This window comes from Barbus barbus, assembly GCF_936440315.1.
Source record: "Barbus barbus genome assembly, chromosome: 15".
Classification (NCBI taxonomy): Eukaryota; Metazoa; Chordata; class Actinopteri; order Cypriniformes; family Cyprinidae; genus Barbus; species Barbus barbus.
The window spans coordinates 297501-325251 of NC_136743.1; the positions used below are offsets into that span (position 1 = coordinate 297501).

Genomic DNA, 27751 nt, shown 5'->3' on the forward strand with positions numbered 1-27751 from the left:
TATCGTAGCCTCAGTAGGCAGCACACGAGGTGTTGTCACCCTCACTAGGTGTGAGGGCTCTTTCGGTGACGGCAGTGATTCACACGCACACAGCTGAGGTGATGTTTGTGGGTCATCTTCATGACGACTGCTGTGACCTTTGCCCCCGCAGGTATGATGAGTCACCCACCCATCTCCATCTCTGAGCTGCCCGAGCACACGGAGTGCCTGAAGGCCAACGACAACCTGCATCTGTCGCAGGAGTACGAGGTGAGTGATGCACCGTCACTGCGATCTTCTGCAGAGTCCTGCTTTATTCATGCTAGCCGTGTGATGCTGAGCAGATCCAGTCCTGCCACTGTCTCACGCTACAACGACAGACAGACAGACCGAGACAGACAGACCGACCGAGACAGACCGACCGAGACAGACCGACCGAGACAGACCGACCGAGACAGACCGACCGAGACAGACCGACCGAGACAGACCGACCGAGACAGACAGACCGAGACAGACAGACCGAGACAGACAGACCGACCGAGACAGACAGACAGACCGACCGAGACAGACAGACCGAGACAGACAGACAGACCGAGACAGACAGACAGACAGACCGAGACAGACAGACAGACCGACCGAGACAGACAGACCGAGACAGACAAACAGACCGACCGAGACAGACAGACAGACCGACCGAGACAGACAGACCGACCGAGACAGACAGACCGAGACAGACAGACAGATAGACCGAGACAGACAGACAGACCCAGACAGACCGAGACAGACAGACCGACCGAGACAGACAGACCGAGACAGACAGACAGACAGACCGACCGAGACAGACAGACAGACAGACCGACCGACCGAGACAGACAGACCGAGACAGACAGACAGACAGACCGACCGACCGAGACAGACAGACCGAGACAGACAGACAGACCGACCGAGACAGACAGACAGACCGAGACAGACAGACAGACCGACCGAGACAGACCGACCGAGACAGACCGACCGAGACAGACAGACCGAGGCAGACAGACAGACCGAGACAGACAGACCGAGGCAGACAGACAGACCGAGACAGACCGAGACAGACAGACAGACAGACAGACAGACCGAGACAGACAGACCGAGACAGACAGACCGAGACAGACAGACAGACCGAGACAGACCGAGACAGACAGACAGACCGACCGAGACAGACAGACCGAGACAGACAGACAGATAGACCGAGACAGACAGACAGACCCAGACAGACCGAGACAGACAGACCGACCGAGACAGACAGACCGAGACAGACAGACAGACCGACCGAGACAGACAGACAGACAGACCGACCGAGACAGACAGACAGACAGACCGACCGAGACAGACAGACAGACCGAGACAGACAGACAGACCGACCGAGACAGACCGACCGAGACAGACCGACCGAGACAGACAGACCGAGACAGACAGACAGACCGAGGCAGACAGACCGAGGCAGACAGACCGAGACAGACAGACAGACAGACAGACCGAGGCAGACAGACCGAGACAGACCGAGACAGACAGACAGACAGACCGACCGAGACAGACCGACCGAGACAGACCGACCGAGACAGACAGACCGAGGCAGACAGACAGACCGAGACAGACAGACCGAGGCAGACAGACCGAGACAGACCGAGACAGACAGACAGACAGATAGACAGACAGAGACGGATGGATGGATGGATAGACAGAACGACAGATAGTCAAGTCACCTTTATTTATATAGCGCTTTTAACAATACAAATTGTGTCAAAGCAACTGCACAATATCAAAAAAGGAAAATAGGAAAGATAGACAGTCGGACAGACAGACAGATACACAGACAGACAGATCTTTTTTGCGAGCTCTTCATTGGCTCCCAGTTCATTTTAGAATGAACTTTTAAATTCTCCTATTTGTGTGCAAATGTCTATATAACCTTGCCCTGCGTTACTTGTCTGAATTGCCGCATACTTATAACCCTACCAGAGATGTAAGATCTGGTAATCAAAACCTACTTATGGTTCCTTGCACAAGGTTAAAACGCAGAGGAGATGGAGCTTTTTCGGTGATGGGCTCTAGATTGTGGAACAGCCTGCCAGCACACCTCAGAGCTGCTCATCTCTATCGGTCTTTAAATCTCTTCTGAAAACTCACTTGTTTTCTTTAGCTTTTACAAGTTGATGATGTTTGAATGTGTTTTACTTTTTGATCATTGTTGTACAGCACTTTGGTCAGTCTTGTTTTAAATGTGCTTTATAAATAAAAGCACTAGAACTATAGATATAGCGGCAGATGGATAGAACGACTGATAGATGAACTGATTTTGAATCTCTTGTATCACTCTTTCACTCTCTCTCAGTCGATTGATCCCGGGCAGCAGTTCACATGGGAACATTCAAACCTGGAGGTGAACAAACCAAAGAACCGCTATGCTAACGTGATCGCGTACGACCACACGCGTGTGATCCTTGCAACGACAGACGGTAGGATCTGGAGTCGGTCACAGACGGAGCTTGAGTCTCAAACACTCAGTCAGCTCTTAGATACACATTCATTCTTTCAGCAGGGCTTAATGTTTTCCTGTTCTCTCCGCAGTGTTGGGGAGTAGCTAGTTACTCTCATTACCAAATAACCCTAACTGTTACAATTACTGAGAAAAATTGTGCACTGACTGCTTTAATATATGAGACACCAATGTTTCAGGAGTTTAGGACACATGCTTATTCCATAACTGATTAATTTCCTATTTGGGTTTGTTTATGCTTTATGTTTTAAGATTACCTGTTTTTTCCCAGGTATTGTTAGACGCCAGTGTTTCCTGTCATAGCTATGCAAAGATTTGATTTCAAAAGCAGTATCATAGCTATTACACTATTTCTTGTTATGATTTTAAACCTGTATTTAAGCTCAGAATGATCTCAAAGTAAAAAAGAGCCGCTAAAGTCTGATTGTGTGGTAGCTGGGCTTTAAAATTAAATGATAATAATCGTAACTCAAGTGATGAAGGATTCTGAAAGTCTGGCTGTAATCAGTGTGGAGTGTTATTGTAAGGTTAACCCTGCCTGCTTTACATGTTTTAAAAAGATCAACATTTGAAAACATCATTTGAATTTTAGAAAAGTAATCAAATGTAATCAGTTACATTACTTTATTAAAGTAATTGAAGTATTTACACTACTTATTACATTTTAAATAGGGTCATTTGTAATCTATAACTTATTACATTTCCAAAGTAACCTTCCCAACATTGTCTCTCCGCTAGGCATTATGGGTAGTGACTACATCAACGCCAACTACATCGACGGTTATAGGAAGCAGAATGCGTATATCGCCACCCAGGGGCCGCTGCCGGAGACCTTCGGGGATTTTTGGCGGATGGTGTGGGAGCAGAGAGCAGCTTCAGTGGTCATGATGACCAAACTAGAGGAGAAATCACGGGTGAGAGAGACTGACCACACATACAGACCCAAGAACACTGAAGAACTGGTCTGATCTCCATGTGCTGTGTTCCTCTTGTGCAGATCAAGTGTGATCAGTACTGGCCCAGTCGTGGCACAGACACCTACGGGACGATCCAGGTCACTCTGCTGGACACCATGGAGCTGGCCACGTTCTGTGTGCGAACCTTCTCCCTGCACAAGGTGAGACGCGTTTACTTTTCTACTCTCATTCTAATCCGCATCTAGAGATCCAGAAGAACCGTACGGCAGAAGAATCTAAATTCTCTCATCCTTAATTCTGCCTCTTTATCTCAAACCCTCTAGCGCCACCATCAGTTTAAAACGTCACGTGCATTTGATGAACACAGATCATTCTTATTCCTCTAGTTCCTGTATAGATCGTAATGACCAGTGTTGGGGAAAGTTACTTTTAAACATAATGCATTACAATATTAAGGTCTTTGCACACTGAGTCTGAAATTCTCGTCTGAAATTTTGGCACGTTAAAAAATAAATACGACCTCATGTTGTCAATCACGTTTACACACTGCCTCCGAAACTTTCTTCCGTCAATTTACACCACAAGTGCAAGTCTGAAGGAAGAGCTGTGTGTCTGAACTCACTCCTGATTTCTCTCAACACCAGACACCAGAGCCGTCACTCAATACATGGCAAACAAAGTAACTTGGGTTAATTATTTGAAAAAGTAACTCAAATATTTTGTTGTAAATTTTAAAGTAATGAGATACTTTACTAGTTACATGGAAAAAGTAATCTGATTACATAAATCACATGTTTTGCAATAGCACCCTCAACACTGGTAATGACTGCTTTGAGTTCACATGAACATGATGGCAAAAACCCAAACACGTGTGATGTTATATCTGGGAAACGCTTTAGTGCACTGAAACACAACTGTGACTGTAATCGCATGCTGTCTGAGAGGGTACTGCTAATGCAGATTAACAAATACAATATTTGATCTATTTTACTAAGTGTTTTTTTACATTTTACAATATAATACATTTTTAGCTTTACATGAACTCACAAACCAGTTTGGTAAACGCAGCTCTGGATTGTCACACATACTGAAGGTCTCCATCATCAGCTGTGATCCTGATGTTTTTACCCCTCAGAGCGGCTGTAATGAGAGGAGAGAGGTCAGGCAGTTCCAGTTCACAGCTTGGCCTGACCACGGCGTTCCTGAATATCCCACTCCGTTCCTGGCCTTCCTCCGCAGGGTCAAAACGTGCAACCCGCCGGACGCCGGCCCCGTCATCGTCCACTGCAGGTCAGTGCTGAGTGTTTCAGGTGTTGTTTACTATTGTCCTTTTGCATTATTGACACTATTTTCTGGTTTAAAGTGCCCCTATTATGAGTTATGAAAGGTTCATATTTTGGTTTTGGGAGTCCCCAACAACAGGTTGACATGCATGCAAGGTCAAAAAACACTTTCATTGTCTTATAATATGCATTTATTTTCCCCTTACTTGCTCAATGACTCCCAAACGATTCGCTGAACGATTCATTTTTCCAAACCCCTCCTTTGGTCGATTGGTCTCATTTTCATCTCATCTGGCCTGTACGCCTGATAAAGCAGTGTTTGTGATGCTTTGTGTACAGCGTTACCGGGGAAACTGCTCCAAAAGCGGCACCTAGTGGCAAAGAATGAATTTGCATTTTCATTCAGACCAACATGAAAAGACCAACGAGTGGGCGGGCTATATGCTATAGCATTATAATGTTTCAGGTTGACGTCAAAATGAAACGGCTTGGGATTCGTTTTAAAAACTCGTTTCAATGATTCGGAGTCAACTCTCTCTTTTGAGAGACAATAACTTTATACACGGTACACTTTCAGATTTAAAACTTTGCAGGATGTTTTCATTCACTTAGAGCTGTTACACACTGCATGAAAGCTCATTTTCAAATATACATAATGGAGCACTTTAATACTGTAAAGCTGCTTTGACACACTCTGTATTGTTAAAAGCGCTATATAAATATAGATGACTTGACTTGATCATCAGTCACGCGTGTTTGTGTTTCACTGGCGTTATGAAGCAAACTCCTGCATGTTTCCATCGATCTGGGCCGATGATAAACGCGATACAAACACAAATGTGTTGTTTCTTCCCTCTCAAACCCTTCAGCTTGCAGAGTAAGACTGTTCTGCTGGTTATATAAGAGTTTATTCAGTAATTGTGCTGTGAGAACACTGCTTCAGTTCTGCAGAGTAAACTCATCTGTCCTCAAATGCACCCGGAGCCACCGAAGCACTCAGGCTTTAGTGATGTGTGCTTTTAAAACACTGCTTCATGAAGCTTCAAAACCTTGTGAATCATTTGTTATGAAGCAGTGATTCAGAGCACATATCAAACTGACAGTCATGTGAATTCAGGAAACGAGGCTTCATGTCATTGTGTTGACATTGCAGTGATCTTTGTGAACCCTTGAACCAGTGTCTATATGGTTTCTACCTGATCTGGAATCTGTTTTATTCATTTGATACTGAAATTTGATATTTGTATAATAGAGTTGTAGTTAATGGCCTCTTATTGGCCTGGTTAAGCAATCTCTTTATAAAAACAACAAACAAAACAAGCCCAAAAAATGTATAAAATAACATTATATAGACACTTCATATTTAATGGTATTTGATTTGTTAATTGCATTTAATAGATTGCATTTTCAGCACAATATGTGCAGTTGGTTTGTAAAAGGTGTTTTTATACATGTTTATACAGGATTTTCATTGCATTTACACCGTTCTGACCAGCAGCCACCACTAGTCTGGTGTGTTTTGAGCACTTAAAAACACTGAATCGTTTTGGATTAGTTGATTAAAAGTTTCGAAAAGATTTGTGTGTGTGTTTTAGTGACATGAGGACACAAATTTGTATAATGACAGGTATGACAGGTATTACAAAGAAAAGGTGATTTATGAGGACATTTCCTCATATTTCAAAAGGCTTATAAATCATAAAGAATGAGTTTTTTTGAGTGTGCTGGACTTTAAACTTCAGTTTCAACAAGGACTTTTATTTTGTTACTTAGTTTTGGGTTTTCCTTAGTTTTCCAATGATTTCCTGTTTTAAAGAGGAAGTAGGCCATATTTCTTCAGTGGTTTAGTTGTGCAAGGTGCTCCATGTGGTTGCAGAGATCCATCTTCATCTCGCTTATCAAAGCCCTTTGAAATGCAATATCTGTAAGTGACTGTTTGATTTTAAGTGAGCATTGAGTTCTTTATTGTTGTGCTATGTAATGTAGCATTTAATTCAGTATGTTTGTTACCTTTTTCTACTCAAGTTTGCAAAGTATTAATCTATGCTGTTGATACCACTGTATTGTTGTTGGTTCTTTGCTTTGTGCGTTTGAGAATGCTCATTTATTTAATGATTTATCTATTTTGTGAAATTCATGTTTGTGTATTTTTCTCTTCTTTGTAGTTTCACACTTTTCATGATTAAACTTCATAAGTTGCTCCTTCGTGGAGTTTATTGTGGAAGTGTTTAGCGGCTGGATAGCTGGATCAATTAAAACAGTGAGGACAGTGAAAAGATAAGCAGCAAATTGGAAAGATGGCGGGGATGCCTGTTTAACAACTGCATCTATCAGAGAGATATAGGAATATCTGTTTGTTAGCCTGCACAAAGATCATGTCTTCAAGAGAATCTAAATCATCACTGCGCCATCGCATGCACAAAGAAAGTGATGATGCTTGCTCAAGTTCTCAAGCTTCCACCTCATCAAGAAGTTCTACGGCCAGTTTAGCCGTCACGAAAGCTCGTGCGAGGGCAGAGGCAGCCAAGGCAAGAGCGGCTCATGCAAAGAAAGAAATTGAGATTAAAGTGGAACAAGCCCGACTTCAAGCAACACTAGAGGCACTGCAGGAAGAGAAAGAAAAAGATGTGGCCATAGCAGAAGCAGAAATTCTAGCAGCAGCCTTCGCAGAAGTAGACCATGTATCAGCATCAGATTTTTCCAAAGAGATCAGCCTCCAACGCACTGCAGACTATGCAAGAGACCAAGCTTCTAGCCGTAACTTACAGCGTAGTCTTGAGCATATGTCAGACACTTACTGCCTGGCTAAATTCATTGCACGCAGTCAGTTGGTAACTTCTGGACTGAATTCCTTTGATAAACCTGTAAATTATTGGGCTTGGCGATCATCTTTCAAAAGTACTATTGCAGACCTTGACCTTAAGCCAGAGGAAGAGATGGATTTGCTCATCAAATATCTCGGAAGAGAATCATCTGAACAGGTACGAAGACTAAAATCAGTTAATATTAGGCACCCTTTTGAAGGTCTACAAATGGCTTGGGAGAGGCTAGAGGAAATGTATGGTTCATCAGAGGCAATTGAAAGAGCTCTCTTCTCTAAATTGGAAAGCTTCCTTAAGATATCAGGTAAAGATCTGTATAGGCTGCGTGATCTTGGAGATCTGCTTGCAGAGCTGGAGGCAGCCAAACTGGATGGCTATCTTCCTGGGTTGTCTTACCTTGACACCGCTCATGGAGTGAGCCCGATTGCAGGAAAACTCCCTTATAATATCCAAGAAAAATGGATATCGTATGGATCGAAGTACAAGAGAGAACATTCTGTGGCCTTCCCACCATTTTCTGTGTTTGCTGACTTTATTCATTCAGAAGCTAAAACAAGAACGGATCCCAGCTTTGCCATTTTTCCTTCAGCGCCACAACAAGAAAATCGAGAAAGATCAGATAAATTCAGGCAAGCTTCTATAGCTGTTCATAAAACCCAAGTCAACATGTCTGAAACAAGAAATGCTATGGACAGAATATGGACTGTTGATCCTCAACTATATTGTCTCATCCATGACAAACCACATCCATTAAAAAGATGCAGAGGCTTTAGAGCAAAAAGTCTTGAAGATCGCAAACAGTTTCTTAAGGAACATTCAGTATGCTTCAGGTGCTGCTCTTCTATAGAGCATATGGCAAAAAACTGCAACGCTGAAATCCACTGCACTGAATGTGATAGTGATCGTCACGTGTCCGCTCTACATCCTGGTCCAGCACCCTGGAGGAAAACCATCTCTCCTGTCTCAGAAGATGGCGGGGAGGAAAGTGAATTAACCAATCAAGAGGTAACATCAAAGTGTACTGAAGTGTGTGGAGCTGGAAAGAGTGCTAGAGCATGTTCCAAGATTTGTTTGGTTAATATCTATCCTGTGGGTAACAAAACAGAATCCAGAAGAATGTATGTAATTCTGGATGAACAGAGCAACCGCTCACTGGCAAGAACAGAGTTCTTTGAAGAGTTTAAAATAGAAGGATCTTTTCCATATTCACTCAAGACATGTGCAGGATTAAAAGAGACAACAGGAAGGAGAGCAAGTGGCTACGTTGTGGAATCATTGGATAAGAGTGTAAGCCTTCATCTTCCTACACTGCTAGAGTGCAATCAGATTCCTAACATTCGTTCTGAAATTCCTACCCCAGATGCAGCGCGTCATTTCAGTCACCTCAGGGATATTGCTGATGAAATACCAGCCCTAGATCCAGGTGCTAACATCCTCCTCCTCCTTGGTAGGGACCTCATTAGGGTCCACAAGGTCCGTCAACAGATTAATGGTCCACACAACGCTCCATTTGCTCAAAAGTTAGATCTTGGATGGGTAGTTATTGGAGACGTGTGTCTTGGAGGTGCTCATCGACCTGCTCATGTAGATGTTTTTAAAACCTCCATACTTGAAAGTGGCCGCCCCAGCTTCTTCTGGCCCTGTGAAAGTCAGTTCCATATAAAAGAGCAATATGGCACCAAGCTTCAGTTTCAAGATCATCTTACATCAAAAGGTGTAAGTGCTTTAGCAACATGTGCAAGTGAGAAGCTAGGCCAATCAATCTTTGTTTGTACATCCAGAGATCACAAGCTTGCACTGTCAGTGGACGATGACAGGTTTCTACGCTTAATGGACAACAGAGTTCTATCAGGATGAATCCAATGGGTGGCTCCTTTGCCATTTCAAGTTCCCAGAAGAAGGCTTCCAAATAACAGAGAATATGCTTACAACCGTCTATCCTCACTTTGTCATACTTTGGATAAACGTCCTCAGATGAAAGCTCATTTTTTTGAGTTTATGGACAACATGTTCTCTAACGGCCATGCAGAAATTGCTCCCCCACTCAGGAAAGACCAAGAGTGCTGGTATCTGCCTTTGTTTGGTGTATATCATCCGAAGAAGCCAAACAAGATCTGTGTGGTCTTCGACTCCAGTGCACCTTATAATGGAGTCTCATTGAATGATATCCTACTTAAGGGGCCAGATCTCAACAATACCCTCCTGGGAGTGTTGCTAATATTTCGTAAGGAGCCAGTGGCGATTACCGCTGACATTCAGCATATGTTCCACTGTTTTTTAGTCAGAAAGGATCACAGAGATTTCCTGCGCTTTCTCTGGTATCAAGACAATGACCCTGGTAAAGAAATAGTGGAATACAGAATGTGTGTACATGTGTTTGGCAATCGTCCCTCTCCTGCTGTTGCCATATATGGTTTGCATAGAGTGGCCAAAGAGGAAGAAAAGAACTTCGACAGTGAAGTTAAAGAGTTTGTTGAGCATGACTTCTATGTTGATGATGCTCTGAAATCCTTCCCCAATGAGACCACAGCTATTAGTGCTCTGAAGCAAACTCAAGACATGCTTGCAGTAGCAAACCTTAGGCTACATAAAATAATCTCTAATCGACCTGCAGTGATTGAGGCATTTCACCCTGAAGATCGGGCTGTGGATATCAAAGATGTCGACCTCTTCTTTGAAGATGCTCCAGTCCAGCGTAGCCTAGGAGTGTCATGGAACTTAGCATCGGATACATTTACTTTCCAAGCTATTGACGATAAGAAGCCATTCACACGGCGAGGTGTACTGTCAACCGTAAACAGCTTATATGATCCATGTGGTTTCATTGCTCCTGTTACCATCAAAGGCAGGCTGTTGCTTCGGGAACTCTCAACGCAGGCTGAAGACTGGGATTCTCCATTACCAGATGACGTAAAGCCAGAATGGATCAGATGGAGGAACTCTTACAAAATTTGCAAGATCTAAAGATACCACAAACTTACTCATCTTTTCTTACTTCAGAGGTTCAGATAAGGGAATTGTATATATTTGCAGATGCATCCGTGAAAGCTGTTGCAGCTGTAGCTTATCTGCGATCCACATCTCAATGGCCAAGCCGATACTGGCTTTGTGTTTGGAAAGACAAAGTTGGCACCACGGCCAGATCTGACTGTTCCGAGATTAGAACTCTGTGCAGCAGTTCTAGCAGTTGAGATCGCAGACATGGTTGTAGAAGAAATAGGCTTGCAGTTCAATAGTATCCAGTTCTACACAGATAGTAAGGTTGTTCTTGGTTATATTCATAATCGAACAAAACGCTTTTATGTGTATTAGTCAGCTGCAAATATGGCTTGACCCCAAAAAAATTCTAACAAAAGGTTTCTCAAAAACATACTAAAAGTTTACCAAAGTTTGACTCCAAGAAAGGCCCCATTTTCAAAATGGCGGCTGTCAGGTCCTTAAAATGACCATTACTCCTTTGTATTCCTCCTAGACCAGGAATACTGGTGCCTGATACATGTTTTGGCCATGTAATATTCTAATTAGCATATTTGCATTATAGATAAGTGATTACAAGTACAATTATATATTAAATCAATTGGTTACTAGCATATTTATGCGAAAAATAAGTACAATTCCCCTTAAGTAATTGCATATTTCTACTTTCTCATGGTTGGTGGTTTCTGTGGTTCATAACAATTCTTTAGATTCCAATAAAGAATAAATTCATTAAAACTGTGTGGTACTGTAAAATTAGTCAAAACAGGGCTGCCACGTGAAGGCTCAGTACCGCTATCCCTTTTATTTATTTGTTTTTTTTTTATTTATTTTTTTATATTTTTTATAATGCGTTTTTTTTTTTGCCTTTTGTTTTTTTATATATATATATATATATATATATATATATATATATATATATATATATATTATACTTTTCTATTTTCTTCAGTTGTTTCCTCTTATTCTGGTTTATATTTTATACTTTTTTGCACTGTGACCTTCACTAGATTTACCATTAGTCGTCACACTCTTCCTCCCATAGAGGTTGATTATAGTGATTCTCACAATTCCCAACTTGACATGGTCTACAAGTACCCCTTTTCCACCAAAGCAGTTCCAGGTGCTAGTTCAGAGCCAGTGCTATAGCCGGTTCTTAGTTGGTTCGACTGGCGAACCCTTTAAGAACCGGTTGCTTTTCCACAGGCTAGAGAGCCAATTCAGAGCCAGGTCTTACGTCACAATACGTTTCATGTTTCGGTTCACTAGCGCGGCACAACAGGCTTGTTCAAGGTGCATCAGCGCCACAGATCGATCGATCGGCATACAACACACTTAAGCACCGCGAGAGCGATCCAAAAGCATAAAGAGCCGTCTGCTTTCCAGTCGCTCCCGCAGCACCCCGATATGCCTCGCACCGAATGGCTTTGCGAACCTACATCGGCATCCAAACACGGCGAATCAAACGTGTTAGCGTTTAGCTGCTATTTCAAATATGGCGGTCCAAGTTTCTGTTCGTCTTGTTGGTCACAGTAATCCCGCCCCCAGCCCCTGACGCAAGCGGTTCTTCCTTCTAGCCCAGCAATGTTTAGGTGCTACTTACTAACCGCTTTTATTGGTTCGGAGCTGGTGCTTTGGGTGTCGAAAAAACAAAGAACCGGTTCGAAACTAGGCTCTGGCTCCGAACCAGCACTGGAACTGCTTTAGTCCATATGCCCTGCAACTGCACCGCTGTAGGCAGTTGTGCAATTACAGTCGATCATCTGCAGGAGGCTTTCTGGGGCAGCAGTCTTACTGGTCATAACTGGCAGGAACCGGTTGTTCACCAGTTTCCATCCCCAATCCACTGTGTTCATGTCTTCCTTTCCAATCCAGTGAAAGCCCATTGATCTGCACGATTGTCACAACACTCAAGACTCTGCAAGCGTATCAGTCTTAACACTACTTGTGTCTTTACTTCCATGTGTTATCGTAGTCCCACAGAAAAGACAATCAGTTTGGCTGTTGAAAGGACCAGTTGCTTCTCTGGTACTTCTTTTTGGTGGCTCAGATTTATTATCTTGTTGGATTTTAATGTCTTTTTTATTTATGTACTTCTGTCAACATTTTGAGTGTACTATTTCACCAGCGGAAATGTGTACATCGTCGTCTCTTTGTACACTTGCATTGTTGATTCCATCAACAACAACAACAACAACAACCTTTATTTATAAAGCACATTTAACACAATAAAAATTGATCCAAAGTGCTGTACATAGTGCATAGCAGGACTACACTATAAAAAACAACAATTACAAATTTCCAAAAGCTAAGGAATAAAAATGTGTTTTCAGAGTAGATTTAAAAATGTCCAATGAAGAAGCAGACCTCACATGATAAGGAAGAGCATTCCAAAGCTTAGGCCCAGCCACAGAAAAGGCCCGATCACCCTTTAATTTGTAGCGACTTCGTGACACATTTAAAAGCAAGTGATCTGAAGATCTGAGTGCCCTAGCAGGACAATATGGCACAATAAGATCACAGATATACCTTGGTGCACAGCCAGACAACGCCTTATAAACAAACATAAGAATCTTAAAATCAACTCGAAACTTAATGGGAAGCCAGTGAAGGGATGCCAAAACAGGAGAAATATGATCCCTCTTTTTAGACCCAGTCAACAGTCTTGCAGCTGCATTTTGCACAATTTGTAATCGAGATAGTGAAGATTGAGGAAGACCACAATAAAGAGAGTTGCAATAATCTAATCGTGATGTTACAAATGCATGAATTGCAACTTCTAAATCTTTGCTTGAAAGAAGGTTCTTCAACTTTGCAATAGATCTTAAATGGAAAAAGCTTCCTCTAATAACCGCACTAATTTGTTTATCAAAGAATAGTGAAGAGTCAAAGATCACTCCAAGGTTTTTGATTTGTTTGCATACATTCGTTGAGAGAGGACCTAACTGGGCTTTCAAAGCAGGAGAGAAATCTGCCGGACAACCCAGAATTAAAACCTCTGTTTTATCCTCATTTAGCTGCAGAAAATTATTTGTCATCCACCTCTTGATATCATCTACACATTCCAATAACACATCAAATGGAGCAGTGGTGTCAAGCCTTACTGGGAGGTAAAGCTGAGAATCATCTGCATAACAGTGATATGAAATGTTGTACTTTTGAAAAATGAGGGCCAAGGGGAGCATATAGAGGGAAAACAATAAAGGTCCCAAAATAGATCCCTGGGGCACACCAAACAAAACAGGCGCAGATGGCGAGGAACAATTTCCTAAATTTACAGAAAGTCCTCTTTTCGAGGTAGGAAGCAAACCACTTTAGTACAGTGCCCTTGACACCTACCATATATTCTAGCCTTTCAAGAAGAATGTTGTGGTCAATGGTATCAAATGCAGCGCTCAGGTCTAACAAAACCAGCACAACACAAGAGCCTGAATCTAGAGAAAGCAAGATATCATTTGTAACCCTCAACAGAGCTGACTCAGTACTATGTAACGATCTAAAGCCAGACTGGAACGTGTCCAAAATATTAAAAGAATTCAAATAAAACTGGAGCTGTGAGAAAACTACTTTCTCTAAAAGTTTAGAGATAAAAGGCAGTTTAGAGATCGGTCGATAGTTACTGCACATTTCTGGATCAAGTTGAGGTTTTTTCAACATAGGTTCCACAATTGCATGTTTAAAACTAGCTGGAACGACACCTTTGGCTAGAGAGCTGTTTATAATAGCGGTTACCATATGACTAATGGTAGAGAAAACATCCTTAAAAAGACGAGCCGGGATAATATCTAACTTAGAACCTGAACACTTCATAGTAGAGATAATATCAGCTAGCTGAGTTGGAGAGACAGGTTTAAAGTTAGACAAACAACTCATAGGACAGGGCAGTTGCAAGTGACATGGTTCAGATGGAACAATAGAGCTTCTAATATCAGCAATTTTTTGAGTAAAATGTTTTAAAAAATCTTCACAAAGCTCAATAGAGGCCTCAGATAAAATATTCGTGGTCGGGTTTAGAATAGAGTCAATCGTATCAAACAGGACTTTTGGTCGCTTAGCGTTGTCAGAAATTAATTGAGAAAAGAAATTTGATTTTGCCTGTTTTACTGCCGTTTGATAGTTAAACAGACTTGATTTTAAAATGTCAAATGAAATCTGTAGCCTATCTTTTTTCCACTTTCGCTCCGCTTTTCGACACTCTTGTCTGAAAGCGCGGGTGTCATCATTTAACCACGGCTGGCCAGCAACCTTCATCTTTTTACGCTTAAGCGGAGCAACAGCGTCCATAGATATAGAGGATGCTTTATAAAATATCTCAGTCAAGCATTCAGTATCCGTTTCATTCAGAAAATTATTATTAAAATGTGAAGAAAAATGTTCAGAAAACAAATTTGCAGTATTTGAGTGAATAGCTCGAGAGAGAAATGAAGGCTGAGGGCAAATAGAAGACGGGAGAAAGCACTCAGATTCAAACAAAATAGGATAATGGTCAGACAAACACGCATCAATAACCTCCAGTTTTGAAATCAAAAAGCCACGAGACAGAACCAAATCTAGTGTGTGACCCAGATTATGAGTTGGACCACATACAGATTGTACAAAGTTCAAAGACTCTAAAATAGTTACAAATTCTTTGACCAACGTTTTAGAAGGGCAGCAGAGATGAATGTTAAAATCCCCAAGAATCAATAGTCTATCAGCCCGAGTCACCAGATCAGAGAGAAAATCAGAAAATTGTTGCATAAAATCCTTATTGTATTTAGGGGGTCTGTAAATCAGAGCACATAGCATAGGACCATTTAAATCAACCTTCAGTAACTGGACTTCAAAGCTAGAAAAGGTGTCCGTAGGTACAGGCTTACATTTGAAACAGTTTTTAAAAATTGTTGCAACTCCACCACCATGTCCAGAGGCCCGTGGAGAACTGAGAAAAGCACAGTCAGGAGGCGCAATCTCGGCAAGAGGCATCAAGTCACCCTGTTTTAACCAGGTCTCAGTCACAAATAAAAAGTCTAGGAAGTGAGATGTAAACAAGTCATTTAAAATAAAAGATTTGTTCGATATTGACCTTGCATTCACTAAGGCCATCTTTACAGTAACAGGGCAAACAGACTGCCGAGATCTGAGAGGCGCGTGTTTGAGCAAACTAATGTTTTCAAGATTGACACTCTGACTCTTACCATTTGATCTAATGGAAGAGCGGCGATGTGGCGACCAGATGACCGGAATGGGATAATTATCCTGAAACACAGTCGAAGTCCTCACAAGGGGGTCACGGCGAGATCCACGATGGATGTACCTGTGGCGGCGTGCGATTCCCAATGCGGCGCAGCGGTTGTAAGTTCCGCCGGAGAGACGGCAGAACGAATTTAGTCTCTGTAAATCCACCGAAGAGTATTTAAGCACCATATTTGGAGAATTATCCACACCGGGAACGACAAAGAGACTCCACTTTGAAGAACAAACAGTAGAACTCCAGCACACCAGTGTGCAAATGATATAACACCACATTTCAATCTGGATTCACTCCTCCACGTTCAAGTTCACCAAACGGATCTCAATAGATCCACGCATTCAGATCCTCCGACTCATTCAACCATGAAAGTACCCAACAATAATCAGGTGAGATCTCCTCGATCAAAGGGCATAAAATATCCTCAAAATTAGGCTTAATTTTAGAATAATAAAATACCGGAGAGCAGCGGCAGCCAAACACGCCAGCGTTCGCTCAAACCGCTCAAAAAAAAAAAAGAAAAGCATGCACGTAGAGGACTGTGTCTTCTGCATACATTTGTCTGCATACATCAGCTCCCTTCTGATGAACCTCAACCACATCAGAGCAATCTCTTAAGTTTTTACAGCAAATGGGGCAAGTTTCTTGGTTTACAACAACATGACTCATGGTCAAAATTGCATTTGGAGTGTACTTTTTTCTCAAGCTAATTCAACAATGTCATCCTCTCTTAACACACTCACACATTGTTGGCCTTTTTCATGTGTTAGAAATCTTGGTGGAGAGGTGGGTGGTTTAAGTAGTCAAGGATGAACTTTGTTTGAGCAAAATGGTATACGCTGTGCTGCCAACAACATTTCAATGAGACAAGCAATATCAAATGTCAGTATTCTCTTCCACCATCTTCTGAATTGCTGAAAATTGTGAATTTAGTTTTGTTGGGATAAGTATAATGCCACCTTTTATACTCAAAACATCTATAGAGGATGCATTACATATGTATTACCTTATTCAAATTGAAATGAGTGACCATTTTAGAGGGTTCACACACAGGCCTCTGTTCGGGCTAATTCAGAGTTATTTATGATCAAAGTTATACAACTCCAATTTAAGTTACTTTTGGGCGCAATAACTTTTACATTGAATGTCAAGTCTGTGTTTTAGCAAAAAAAAAGGGTGCGTGTCCAAAAACACTTACTGAGTAGGAGTTACATGACATAGGCTAAATCGTTTACATCTCTAGTTCACCCCAAACAATGATAAAACCTTACAGTAATCTCACAAAGTCATATATTCCATAAGTATCTAATCATGTCAGTGCAATTTAGACAAGTCCAATGGATTCATAGACCAAGAAAACATAGAGTTAGACACCAAGATTACTTGGCTAGGTCAAATAATGAAGGAGTTAGGATATTTTAAGGGCTTCCTGCCCATCTTGGACACCATCTTGAAAATTACACCTTTCTAGTGGTCAAACTTTGGTAAACTTTTAGTATGTTGTTAAGGACACCTAATACTACAAAAAACAACCGAGAAACCTTTTGTTCGAATTTTTGTTAGGGTCAGGTGGTTTTTTTTCATATATGCAGCCGCCTATATGTGAACAACAGAATCCAACGAATTCTTCAGTCATCTACTCCTAGTCAATGGAACTATGTTCCATCAGATGTCAATCCTGCAGATCATGGGTCTAGATCTGTATCAGCTGATTGTCTCAGTAGTACAACTTGGCTTACAGGGCCAGATTTCCTTTTGAAATCTTCAACTTTAAACGCCTTGCTTCAAGAGGATTATGACTTTGTTGATCTTGAAGTAGATCCAGAAATCTGACCACAAGTGACTTCATGTCTAACTGCAGTGCCTAATCAGTTCCTGACTTCTGAGCGTTTTGAACGCTTCTCCAGCTTGAGTAAGCTAATCAGAGCGATCGCTCGTTTAAGCCACATCTCCCAGTCATTCTCCCATTCAACAAAGGAGCCAAGATGTAGTGGATGGCATCTCTGTAGTAATAGTCCTACAAATGAAGAGTTGGAAAAAGCCAGGATTGTTATCCTAAAGAGCGTTCAAAATGTAGCCTATCCAGAAGAGCTAAGTGATATAAAAGCGGGATGCAATCTCTCATCTAAAAGTAGTATACGGAAACTTCATCCTATTCTGGATGACAAAGGTCTTCTGCGTGTTGGAGGCTGTATTGCTCAGGCAGGTCTTGAGAAGGAAGAATGCAATCCTGTGATCATTCCTGGGAAACATCACGTTGCAATTTTGGTTGTTCGACACTACATACCCCAGGCGGGGAGTGTGCTGGACTTTAAACTTCGGTTTCAACAAGGACTTTTATTTTGTTACTTAGTTTTGGGTTTTCCTTAGTTTTCCAATGATTTCCTGTTTTAAAGAGGAAGTAGGCCATATTTCTTCAGTGGTTTAGTTGTGCAAGGTGCTCCATGTGGTTGCAGAGATCCATCTTCATCTCGCTTATCAAAGCCCTTTGAAATGCAATATCTGTAAGTGACTGTTTGATTTTAAGTGAGCATTGAGTTCTTTATTGTTGTGCTATGTAATGTAGCATTTAATTCAGTATGTTTGTTACCTTTTTCTACTCAAGTTTGCAAAGTATTAATCTATGCTGTTGATACCACTGTATTGTTGTTGGTTCTTTGCTTTGTGCGTTTGAGAATGCTCATTTATTTAATGATTTATCTATTTTGTGAAATTCATGTTTGTGTATTTTTCTCTTCTTTGTAGTTTCACACTTTTCATGATTAAACTTCATAAATTGCACCTTCGTGGAGTTTATTGTGGAAGTGTTTAGCGGCTGGATAGCTGGATCAATTAAAACAGTGAGGCCAGTGACATTGAGAAATTAAAAATGCAGTTTCCTGTAAGGGTATAGGGTTAGGTGTAGGGCTGGTGTAGGGCCATAGCACACACAGTTTGTACAGAATAAAAACCATTACGCCTATGAGAGTCCCCACAATTCACAAAAACAAACGTGTGTGTGTGTGTGTGTGTGAGAGAGAGAGAGAGAGTCTGGAGGAGAGTGTGATCCTATTACTGATGCATGAATGCGCGCACACACACACACACACACACACACACCCACTCTTTCATAGTAGTGTAGTATCGTCACCAGATTACACAAACGGCAGCAGCGTTTCCTCACGGATGTTCTGCATCATGCATGTTCATCTGTAATCTGGATTATAGTTATTAAACCACGTAATCCCACAGTGCTTTGTTGTGTCCACATCTGTCTGTCTTGATATCAGCGCTCGGATTAGTGAGCAGAAACTGATCAGGGAAATTATACCGTAGTAAAAGCGGTGTTTGACGTGTGTGTGTGTGTGTGTGTGTGTGTGTGTGTGTGTGTCTCAGCGCTGGCGTGGGCCGCACCGGCTGCTTCATCGTCATCGACGCCATGCTAGAGCGCATCCGTCACGAGCGAACGGTGGACGTGTACGGTCACGTGACCCTGATGCGCTCTCAGAGGAACTACATGGTGCAGACAGAGGATCAGTACGGCTTCATCCACGAGGCGCTGCTGGAGGCCGTGGCCTGCGGGAACACAGAGGTGGCGGCGCGCAGCCTCTACTCCTACATACAGAACCTGTCGCAGGTGGAGGCCGGAGAACACGTGACCGGCATAGAGCTGGAGTTCAAGGTATGCTTGATGATAATTATCACAAACCTCACGGTGCTTTCCACTGGCACACTGCAAAAAAATGATCTTGTTTTCTAGTATAAATATCTAAACATTCTTGAATCAAGATGCATTTACTGGACAGGGAAAATTGTTTTCTAAAAAAAAAAAAAGATCAAAATTGTGTTAGTTTTTGCTTAAAACGAGCAAGCATATCAGCCAATGGGGTAAGAAAAATACGATTATTTCGAATCATATTACAGTTTTTGAGCCATAAATCGGATCATTTTTAAGATCAAGAAAATATTTTTTTTTTTTAAATGCAATGTAACTTCTTCGATGCCACAGCAAAAACTAAAATAAAAGTATTCTTCTTTTTTTCATCTTATTTATAGTACCCCAAACATTTGAATGGTAGTGTCACAGTTTCCACAAAAATATTGTGCAGCACAACTGTGTTCAACATTGATAATAATCATAAATGTTTGTTGAGCAGTAAATCAGTATATTATTATGATTTCTGAAGATCATGTGACACTGAAGACTGCAGTAATGATGCTGAAAATACAGCTGCAGATCACAGAAATACATTACACTTTAACACATATTCACACAGAAAACAGCTGTTTTACATTTTAATAATGTTTCATTGTTTTTACTGTGTTTTTTATCAAATAAATGCAGCTTTCGTGAGTAGAAGAGACTATTTGTATTATTCCAAACTTTTGACTGGTACACAAATATCAGAGGGTTGTTATTTCACTATTGTTTAGATCATCAGAGTTTTGAAAATGCAATTCATATTTTTGATGAATTTTAAATAAGCATCTATTTGAGAATGAAAGTCTGCGTAGTATATAAAGTCAAGTAGTGGGTTAGGTGATGAAGGCCTGGTAAAGTGTTTCCAGGGCAGTTTCAATGTGACCTTCAACAAAGTTCAAATCTGTTCGTTGTAGTTAAACTCAGTTTGTGACCTGCAGCAGTTTAATGTCGTGCTTCACATTAGTCTGTCTGTGGTTCTGTCAGCGTCTGGCCAACAGTAAAGCGCACACCTCCAGGTTCGTCAGCGCTAATCTGCCCTGCAACAAGTTCAAGAACCGGCTGGTGAACATCATGCCGTACGAAACCACCCGCGTGTGTCTGCAGCCAATCAGAGGCCTGGAAGGGTCTGACTACATCAACGCCAGCTTCATCGATGGATACAGGTACACCGCTGGACTCCAGCTCCAGATTCCATGATGCTATACGCAGTGTTGGGGTAACATATTACAAGTAACGCGAGTTATGTAATCAGATTACTTTTTTTTTTTTTTGTAAATTAACGCATTACTTTTTAATTTAGAAAGAAATATGAGTTACTTTTTCAAATTATTAACCCCAGTTCCATTGATTCTCATCAGAATGAGCTTTATTGGTCAGGGATGTTTACACATTCGATGAATTTGTTTTAGTGACAGAAGCTCCACAGTGCAACAGAAAGACAGCAACAGGACAGGACACAGATAATAAAAGAATAATGTACAAAACAGCACAAACACAATATATAATATAGGCGACTATGTATGTACAGGTCAAGTATGTGCAAATTAGAAATGAGAAAATAAAAATAAAATAAGTGAGTGTGGTGAATGGATAATGTATTAGTTGTGTGTTCCACGTTTATTATTGAGTGTTCATGAGATGGATTGCCTGAGGGAAGAAACTGTTCCTGTGTCTGGTCGTTCTGGTGCTCAGAGCTCTGTAGCGTCGACCAGACAGTAACACTTCAAAGAGGGAGTGTGCTGGATGTGAGGGGTCCAGAGTGATTTTACCAGCCCTTTTGCTCACTCTGGATAAGTACAGCTCTTGGAGAGTGGGGAGGGTTGTACCAATGATTCGCTCAGCAGTCCGGACTACCCTCTGTATTGAGTGACAGCTCTGGTGTTGAGAGAAATCAGGAGTAAGTGCAGAGCGTTGTGTGTGAACATGATCTTACTGTAGTTCTAGACTAAATATCTACATGATCTTACTGTAGTTCTAGACTAAATATCTACATGATCTTACTGTAGTTCTAGACTAAATATCTACATGATCTTACTGTAGTTCTAGACTAAATATCATCATGATCTTACTGTAGTTCTAGACTAAATATCATCATGATCTTACTGTAGTTCTAGACTAAATATCTACATGATCTTACTGTAGTTCTAGACTAAATATCAACATGATCTTACTGTAGTTCTAGACTAAATATCAACATGATCCTAAATATCTACATGATCTTACTGTAGTTCTAGACTAAATATCATCATGATCTTACTGTAGTTCTAGACTAAATATCTACATGATCTTACTGTAGTTCTAGACTAAATATCTACATGATCTTACTGTAGATCTAGACTAAATATCAACATGATCCTAAATATCTACATGATCTTACTGTAGTTCTAGACTAAATATCATCATGATCTTACTGTAGTTCTAGACTAAATATCTACATGATCTTACTGTAGTTCTAGACTAAATATCATCATGATCTTACTGTAGTTCTAGACTAAATATCTACATGATCTTACTGTAGTTCTAGACTAAATATCAACATGATCTTACTGTAGTTCTAGACTAAATATCAACATGATCCTAAATATCTACATGATCTTACTGTAGTTCTAGACTAAATATCATCATGATCTTACTGTAGTTCTAGACTAAATATCTACATGATCTTACTGTAGTTCTAGACTAAATATCTACATGATCTTACTGTAGTTCTAGACTAAATATCTACATGATCTTACTGTAGTTCTAGACTAAATATCTACATGATCCTAAATATCTACATGATCTTACTGTAGTTCTAGACTAAATATCATCATGATCTTACTGTAGTTCTAGACTAAATATCTACATGATCTTACTGTAGTTCTAGACTAAATATCATCATGATCTTACTGTAGTTCTAGACTAAATATCTACATGATCTTACTGTAGTTCTAGACTAAATATCAACATGATCTTACTGTAGTTCTAGACTAAATATCAACATGATCCTAAATATCTACATGATCTTACTGTAGTTCTAGACTAAATATCATCATGATCTTACTGTAGTTCTAGACTAAATATCTACATGATCTTACTGTAGTTCTAGACTAAATATCTACATGATCTTACTGTAGTTCTAGACTAAATATCTACATGATCTTACTGTAGTTCTAGACTAAATATCTACATGATCTTACTGTAGTTCTAGACTAAATATCATCATGATCTTACTGTAGTTCTAGACTAAATATCATCATGATCTTACTGTAGTTCTAGACTAAATATCTACATGATCCTAAATATCTACATGATCTTACTGTAGTTCTAGACTAAATATCAACACGATCTTACTGTAGTTCTAGACTAAATATCAACACGATCTTACTGTAGTTCTAGACTAAATATCAACATGATCTTACTGTAGTTCTAGACTAAATATCAACATGATCCTAATTATCTACATGATCTTACTGTAGTTCTAGACTAAATATCATCATGATCTTACTGTAGTTCTAGACTAAATATCTACATGATCTTACTGTAGTTCTAGACTAAATATCTACATGATCTTACTGTAGTTCTAGACTAAATATCTACATGATCTTACTGTAGTTCTAGACTAAATATCATCATGATCTTACTGTAGTTCTAGACTAAATATCAACATGATCCTAAATATCTACATGATCTTACTGTAGTTCTAGACTAAATATCATCATGATCTTACTGTAGTTCTAGACTAAATATCTACATGATCTTACTGTAGTTCTAGACTAAATATCTACATGATCTTACTGTAGTTCTAGACTAAATATCTACATGATCTTACTGTAGTTCTAGACTAAATATCATCATGATCTTACTGTAGTTCTAGACTAAATATCATCATGATCTTACTGTAGTTCTAGACTAAATATCTACATGATCCTAAATATCTACATGATCTTACTGTAGTTCTAGACTAAATATCTACATGATCTTACTGTAGTTCTAGACTAAATATCTACATGATCTTACTGTAGTTCTAGACTAAATATCTACATGATCTTACTGTAGTTCTAGACTAAATATCATCATGATCTTACTGTAGTTCTAGACTAAATATCATCATGATCTTACTGTAGTTCTAGACTAAATATCTACATGATCCTAAATATCTACATGATCTTACTGTAGTTCTAGACTAAATATCAACACGATCTTACTGTAGTTCTAGACTAAATATCAACACGATCTTACTGTAGTTCTAGACTAAATATCAACATGATCTTACTGTAGTTCTAGACTAAATATCAACATGATCCTAATTATCTACATGATCTTACTGTAGTTCTAGACTAAATATCATCATGATCTTACTGTAGTTCTAGACTAAATATCTACATGATCTTACTGTAGTTCTAGACTAAATATCTACATGATCTTACTGTAGTTCTAGACTAAATATCTACATGATCTTACTGTAGTTCTAGACTAAATATCAACATGATCTTACTGTAGTTCTAGACTAAATATCAACATGATCCTAAATATCTACATGATCTTACTGTAGTTCTAGACTAAATATCATCATGATCTTACTGTAGTTCTAGACTAAATATCTACATGATCTTACTGTAGTTCTAGACTAAATATCTACATGATCTTACTGTAGTTCTAGACTAAATATCAACATGATCCTAAATATCTACATGATCTTACTGTAGTTCTAGACTAAATATCATCATGATCTTACTGTAGTTCTAGACTAAATATCTACATGATCTTACTGTAGTTCTAGACTAAATATCATCATGATCTTACTGTAGTTCTAGACTAAATATCTACATGATCTTACTGTAGTTCTAGACTAAATATCTACATGATCTTACTGTAGTTCTAGACTAAATATCTACATGATCTTACTGTAGTTCTAGACTAAATATCAACATGATCTTACTGTAGTTCTAGACTAAATATCAACATGATCCTAAATATCTACATGATCTTACTGTAGTTCTAGACTAAATATCATCATGATCTTACTGTAGTTCTAGACTAAATATCTACATGATCTTACTGTAGTTCTAGACTAAATATCTACATGATCTTACTGTAGTTCTAGACTAAATATCAACATGATCCTAAATATCTACATGATCTTACTGTAGTTCTAGACTAAATATCATCATGATCTTACTGTAGTTCTAGACTAAATATCTACATGATCTTACTGTAGTTCTAGACTAAATATCATCATGATCTTACTGTAGTTCTAGACTAAATATCTACATGATCTTACTGTAGTTCTAGACTAAATATCAACATGATCTTACTGTAGTTCTAGACTAAATATCAACATGATCCTAAATATCTACATGATCTTACTGTAGTTCTAGACTAAATATCATCATGATCTTACTGTAGTTCTAGACTAAATATCTACATGATCTTACTGTAGTTCTAGACTAAATATCTACATGATCTTACTGTAGTTCTAGACTAAATATCTACATGATCTTACTGTAGTTCTAGACTAAATATCATCATGATCTTACTGTAGTTCTAGACTAAATATCATCATGATCTTACTGTAGTTCTAGACTAAATATCTACATGATCCTAAATATCTACATGATCTTACTGTAGTTCTAGACTAAATATCAACACGATCTTACTGTAGTTCTAGACTAAATATCAACACGATCTTACTGTAGTTCTAGACTAAATATCAACATGATCTTACTGTAGTTCTAGACTAAATATCAACATGATCCTAAATATCTACATGATCTTACTGTAGTTCTAGACTAAATATCATCATGATCTTACTGTAGTTCTAGACTAAATATCTACATGATCTTACTGTAGTTCTAGACTAAATATCATCATGATCTTACTGTAGTTCTAGACTAAATATCTACATGATCTTACTGTAGTTCTAGACTAAATATCTACATGATCTTACTGTAGTTCTAGACTAAATATCTACATGATCTTACTGTAGTTCTAGACTAAATATCAACATGATCTTACTGTAGTTCTAGACTAAATATCAACATGATCCTAAATATCTACATGATCTTACTGTAGTTCTAGACTAAATATCATCATGATCTTACTGTAGTTCTAGACTAAATATCTACATGATCTTACTGTAGTTCTAGACTAAATATCTACATGATCTTACTGTAGTTCTAGACTAAATATCAACATGATCCTAAATATCTACATGATCTTACTGTAGTTCTAGACTAAATATCATCATGATCTTACTGTAGTTCTAGACTAAATATCTACATGATCTTACTGTAGTTCTAGACTAAATATCATCATGATCTTACTGTAGTTCTAGACTAAATATCTACATGATCTTACTGTAGTTCTAGACTAAATATCAACATGATCTTACTGTAGTTCTAGACTAAATATCAACATGATCCTAAATATCTACATGATCTTACTGTAGTTCTAGACTAAATATCATCATGATCTTACTGTAGTTCTAGACTAAATATCTACATGATCTTACTGTAGTTCTAGACTAAATATCTACATGATCTTACTGTAGTTCTAGACTAAATATCTACATGATCTTACTGTAGTTCTAGACTAAATATCATCATGATCTTACTGTAGTTCTAGACTAAATATCATCATGATCTTACTGTAGTTCTAGACTAAATATCTACATGATCCTAAATATCTACATGATCTTACTGTAGTTCTAGACTAAATATCAACACGATCTTACTGTAGTTCTAGACTAAATATCAACACGATCTTACTGTAGTTCTAGACTAAATATCAACATGATCTTACTGTAGTTCTAGACTAAATATCAACATGATCCTAAATATCTACATGATCTTACTGTAGTTCTAGACTAAATATCATCATGATCTTACTGTAGTTCTAGACTAAATATCTACATGATCTTACTGTAGTTCTAGACTAAATATCTACATGATCTTACTGTAGTTTTAGACTAAATATCAACACGATCTTACTGTAGTTCTAGACTAAATATCTACATGATCTTACTGTAGTTCTAGACTAAATATCAACACGATCTTACTGTAGTTCTAGACTAAATATCAACACGATCTTACTGTAGTTCTAGACTAAATATCTACATGATCTTACTGTAGTTCTAGACTAAATATCTACATGTATTGACATGTTTGTTTGTTTGTTTGTTTGATTGTAGTTATTACTGAATAGTGTTGAACTTTCTTCTCCTGCGTCATATTCTTCATGTGATTAGTTTGAGCGGCGCTCTCTACTGTACAGACCTGAATCTACATTCCCGGATTCACTTCACTTTTGGTGTGAAAGGGCTTTTACGTTTGTAAAATATTTATATAAAATATTGTTTTTATATTAAAAACAAACAAGCCCTGCCCACATTTAAAAAGTAACACAAAAGTAACGTAACGCATTACTTTCCATAAAAAGTAACCAAGTAACGTATTTAGTTACTTTTTTAGGGAGTAACACAATATTGTAATGCATTACTTTACTTTAAAAGTAACTTTCCCCGCTGGTGGTCAGGTTTCGAGCTCATGATGTGTGTTTTTAGGCAGCAGAGGGCATATATTGCGACGCAGGGGCCGCTAGCGGAGACCACTGAGGACTTCTGGCGCATGCTGTGGGAACACAACTCCACCATCGTAGTGATGCTGACCAAACTGCGTGAGATCGGACGGGTGAGTGACGGCTGGAGGAAAACACGCTCCATCTGGATCTGACCGAAGCAGAGTAACATCCGTGTGTTTGTGCGTTCACAGGAGAAATGTCATCAGTACTGGCCAGCTGAGCGTTCAGCGCGCTATCAGTACTTTGTAGTGGATCCCATGGCAGAATATAACATGCCGCAGTACATCCTGAGAGAGTTCAAAGTCACTGACGCCAGGGTGAGTCATTTACCACGGTATGATCTGGTAAAGCTGTCAGTCTTAATCTTGAGATCTTTCATGAAGAAACACGAGACACAAATGTCCCGGCAGATCCGATCTGTGTTTCTACAGGCTCAGGTGTTTCTCACGTCTGGAGATGTTCGGATTCATTGTCTTTCTCTCCACAGGACGGACAGTCCAGAACCGTCAGACAGTTCCAGTTCACCGATTGGCCAGAACAAGGAGTTCCAAAGTCAGGCGAGGGTTTCATTGATTTCATTGGACAGGTGCATAAAACCAAGGAGCAGTTTGGTCAGGACGGACCAATCGCAGTCCACTGCAGGTGCGTTACGATCCTCACACTCCGTGTTTAGAGATGAGTACGAGGAGCAAATCTCAGTGTGCCAGACTCATTCATGTCTCATTCTCGTCTCATTCATTCATGTCTCATTTCTGTCTTGCGT

General features: G+C 39.5%; 1 protein-coding gene across 1 annotated transcript in view; it reads left to right on the forward strand.

Annotated features, from left to right (window-relative positions):
- ptprsb (protein tyrosine phosphatase receptor type Sb) overlaps positions 1-27751 on the forward strand; it is a 116625-nt gene that overhangs the window by 85463 nt on the left and 3411 nt on the right. The window contains exons 19-28 of the mRNA XM_079434799.1: positions 152-249; positions 2354-2477; positions 3257-3432; positions 3516-3635; positions 4571-4725; positions 19122-19407; positions 20413-20591; positions 26972-27098; positions 27180-27305; positions 27476-27630. Of these exons, the coding sequence (XP_079290925.1) occupies positions 152-249; positions 2354-2477; positions 3257-3432; positions 3516-3635; positions 4571-4725; positions 19122-19407; positions 20413-20591; positions 26972-27098; positions 27180-27305; positions 27476-27630 (1546 nt within the window). The remainder of the gene's footprint in view (positions 1-151; positions 250-2353; positions 2478-3256; positions 3433-3515; positions 3636-4570; positions 4726-19121; positions 19408-20412; positions 20592-26971; positions 27099-27179; positions 27306-27475; positions 27631-27751) is intronic.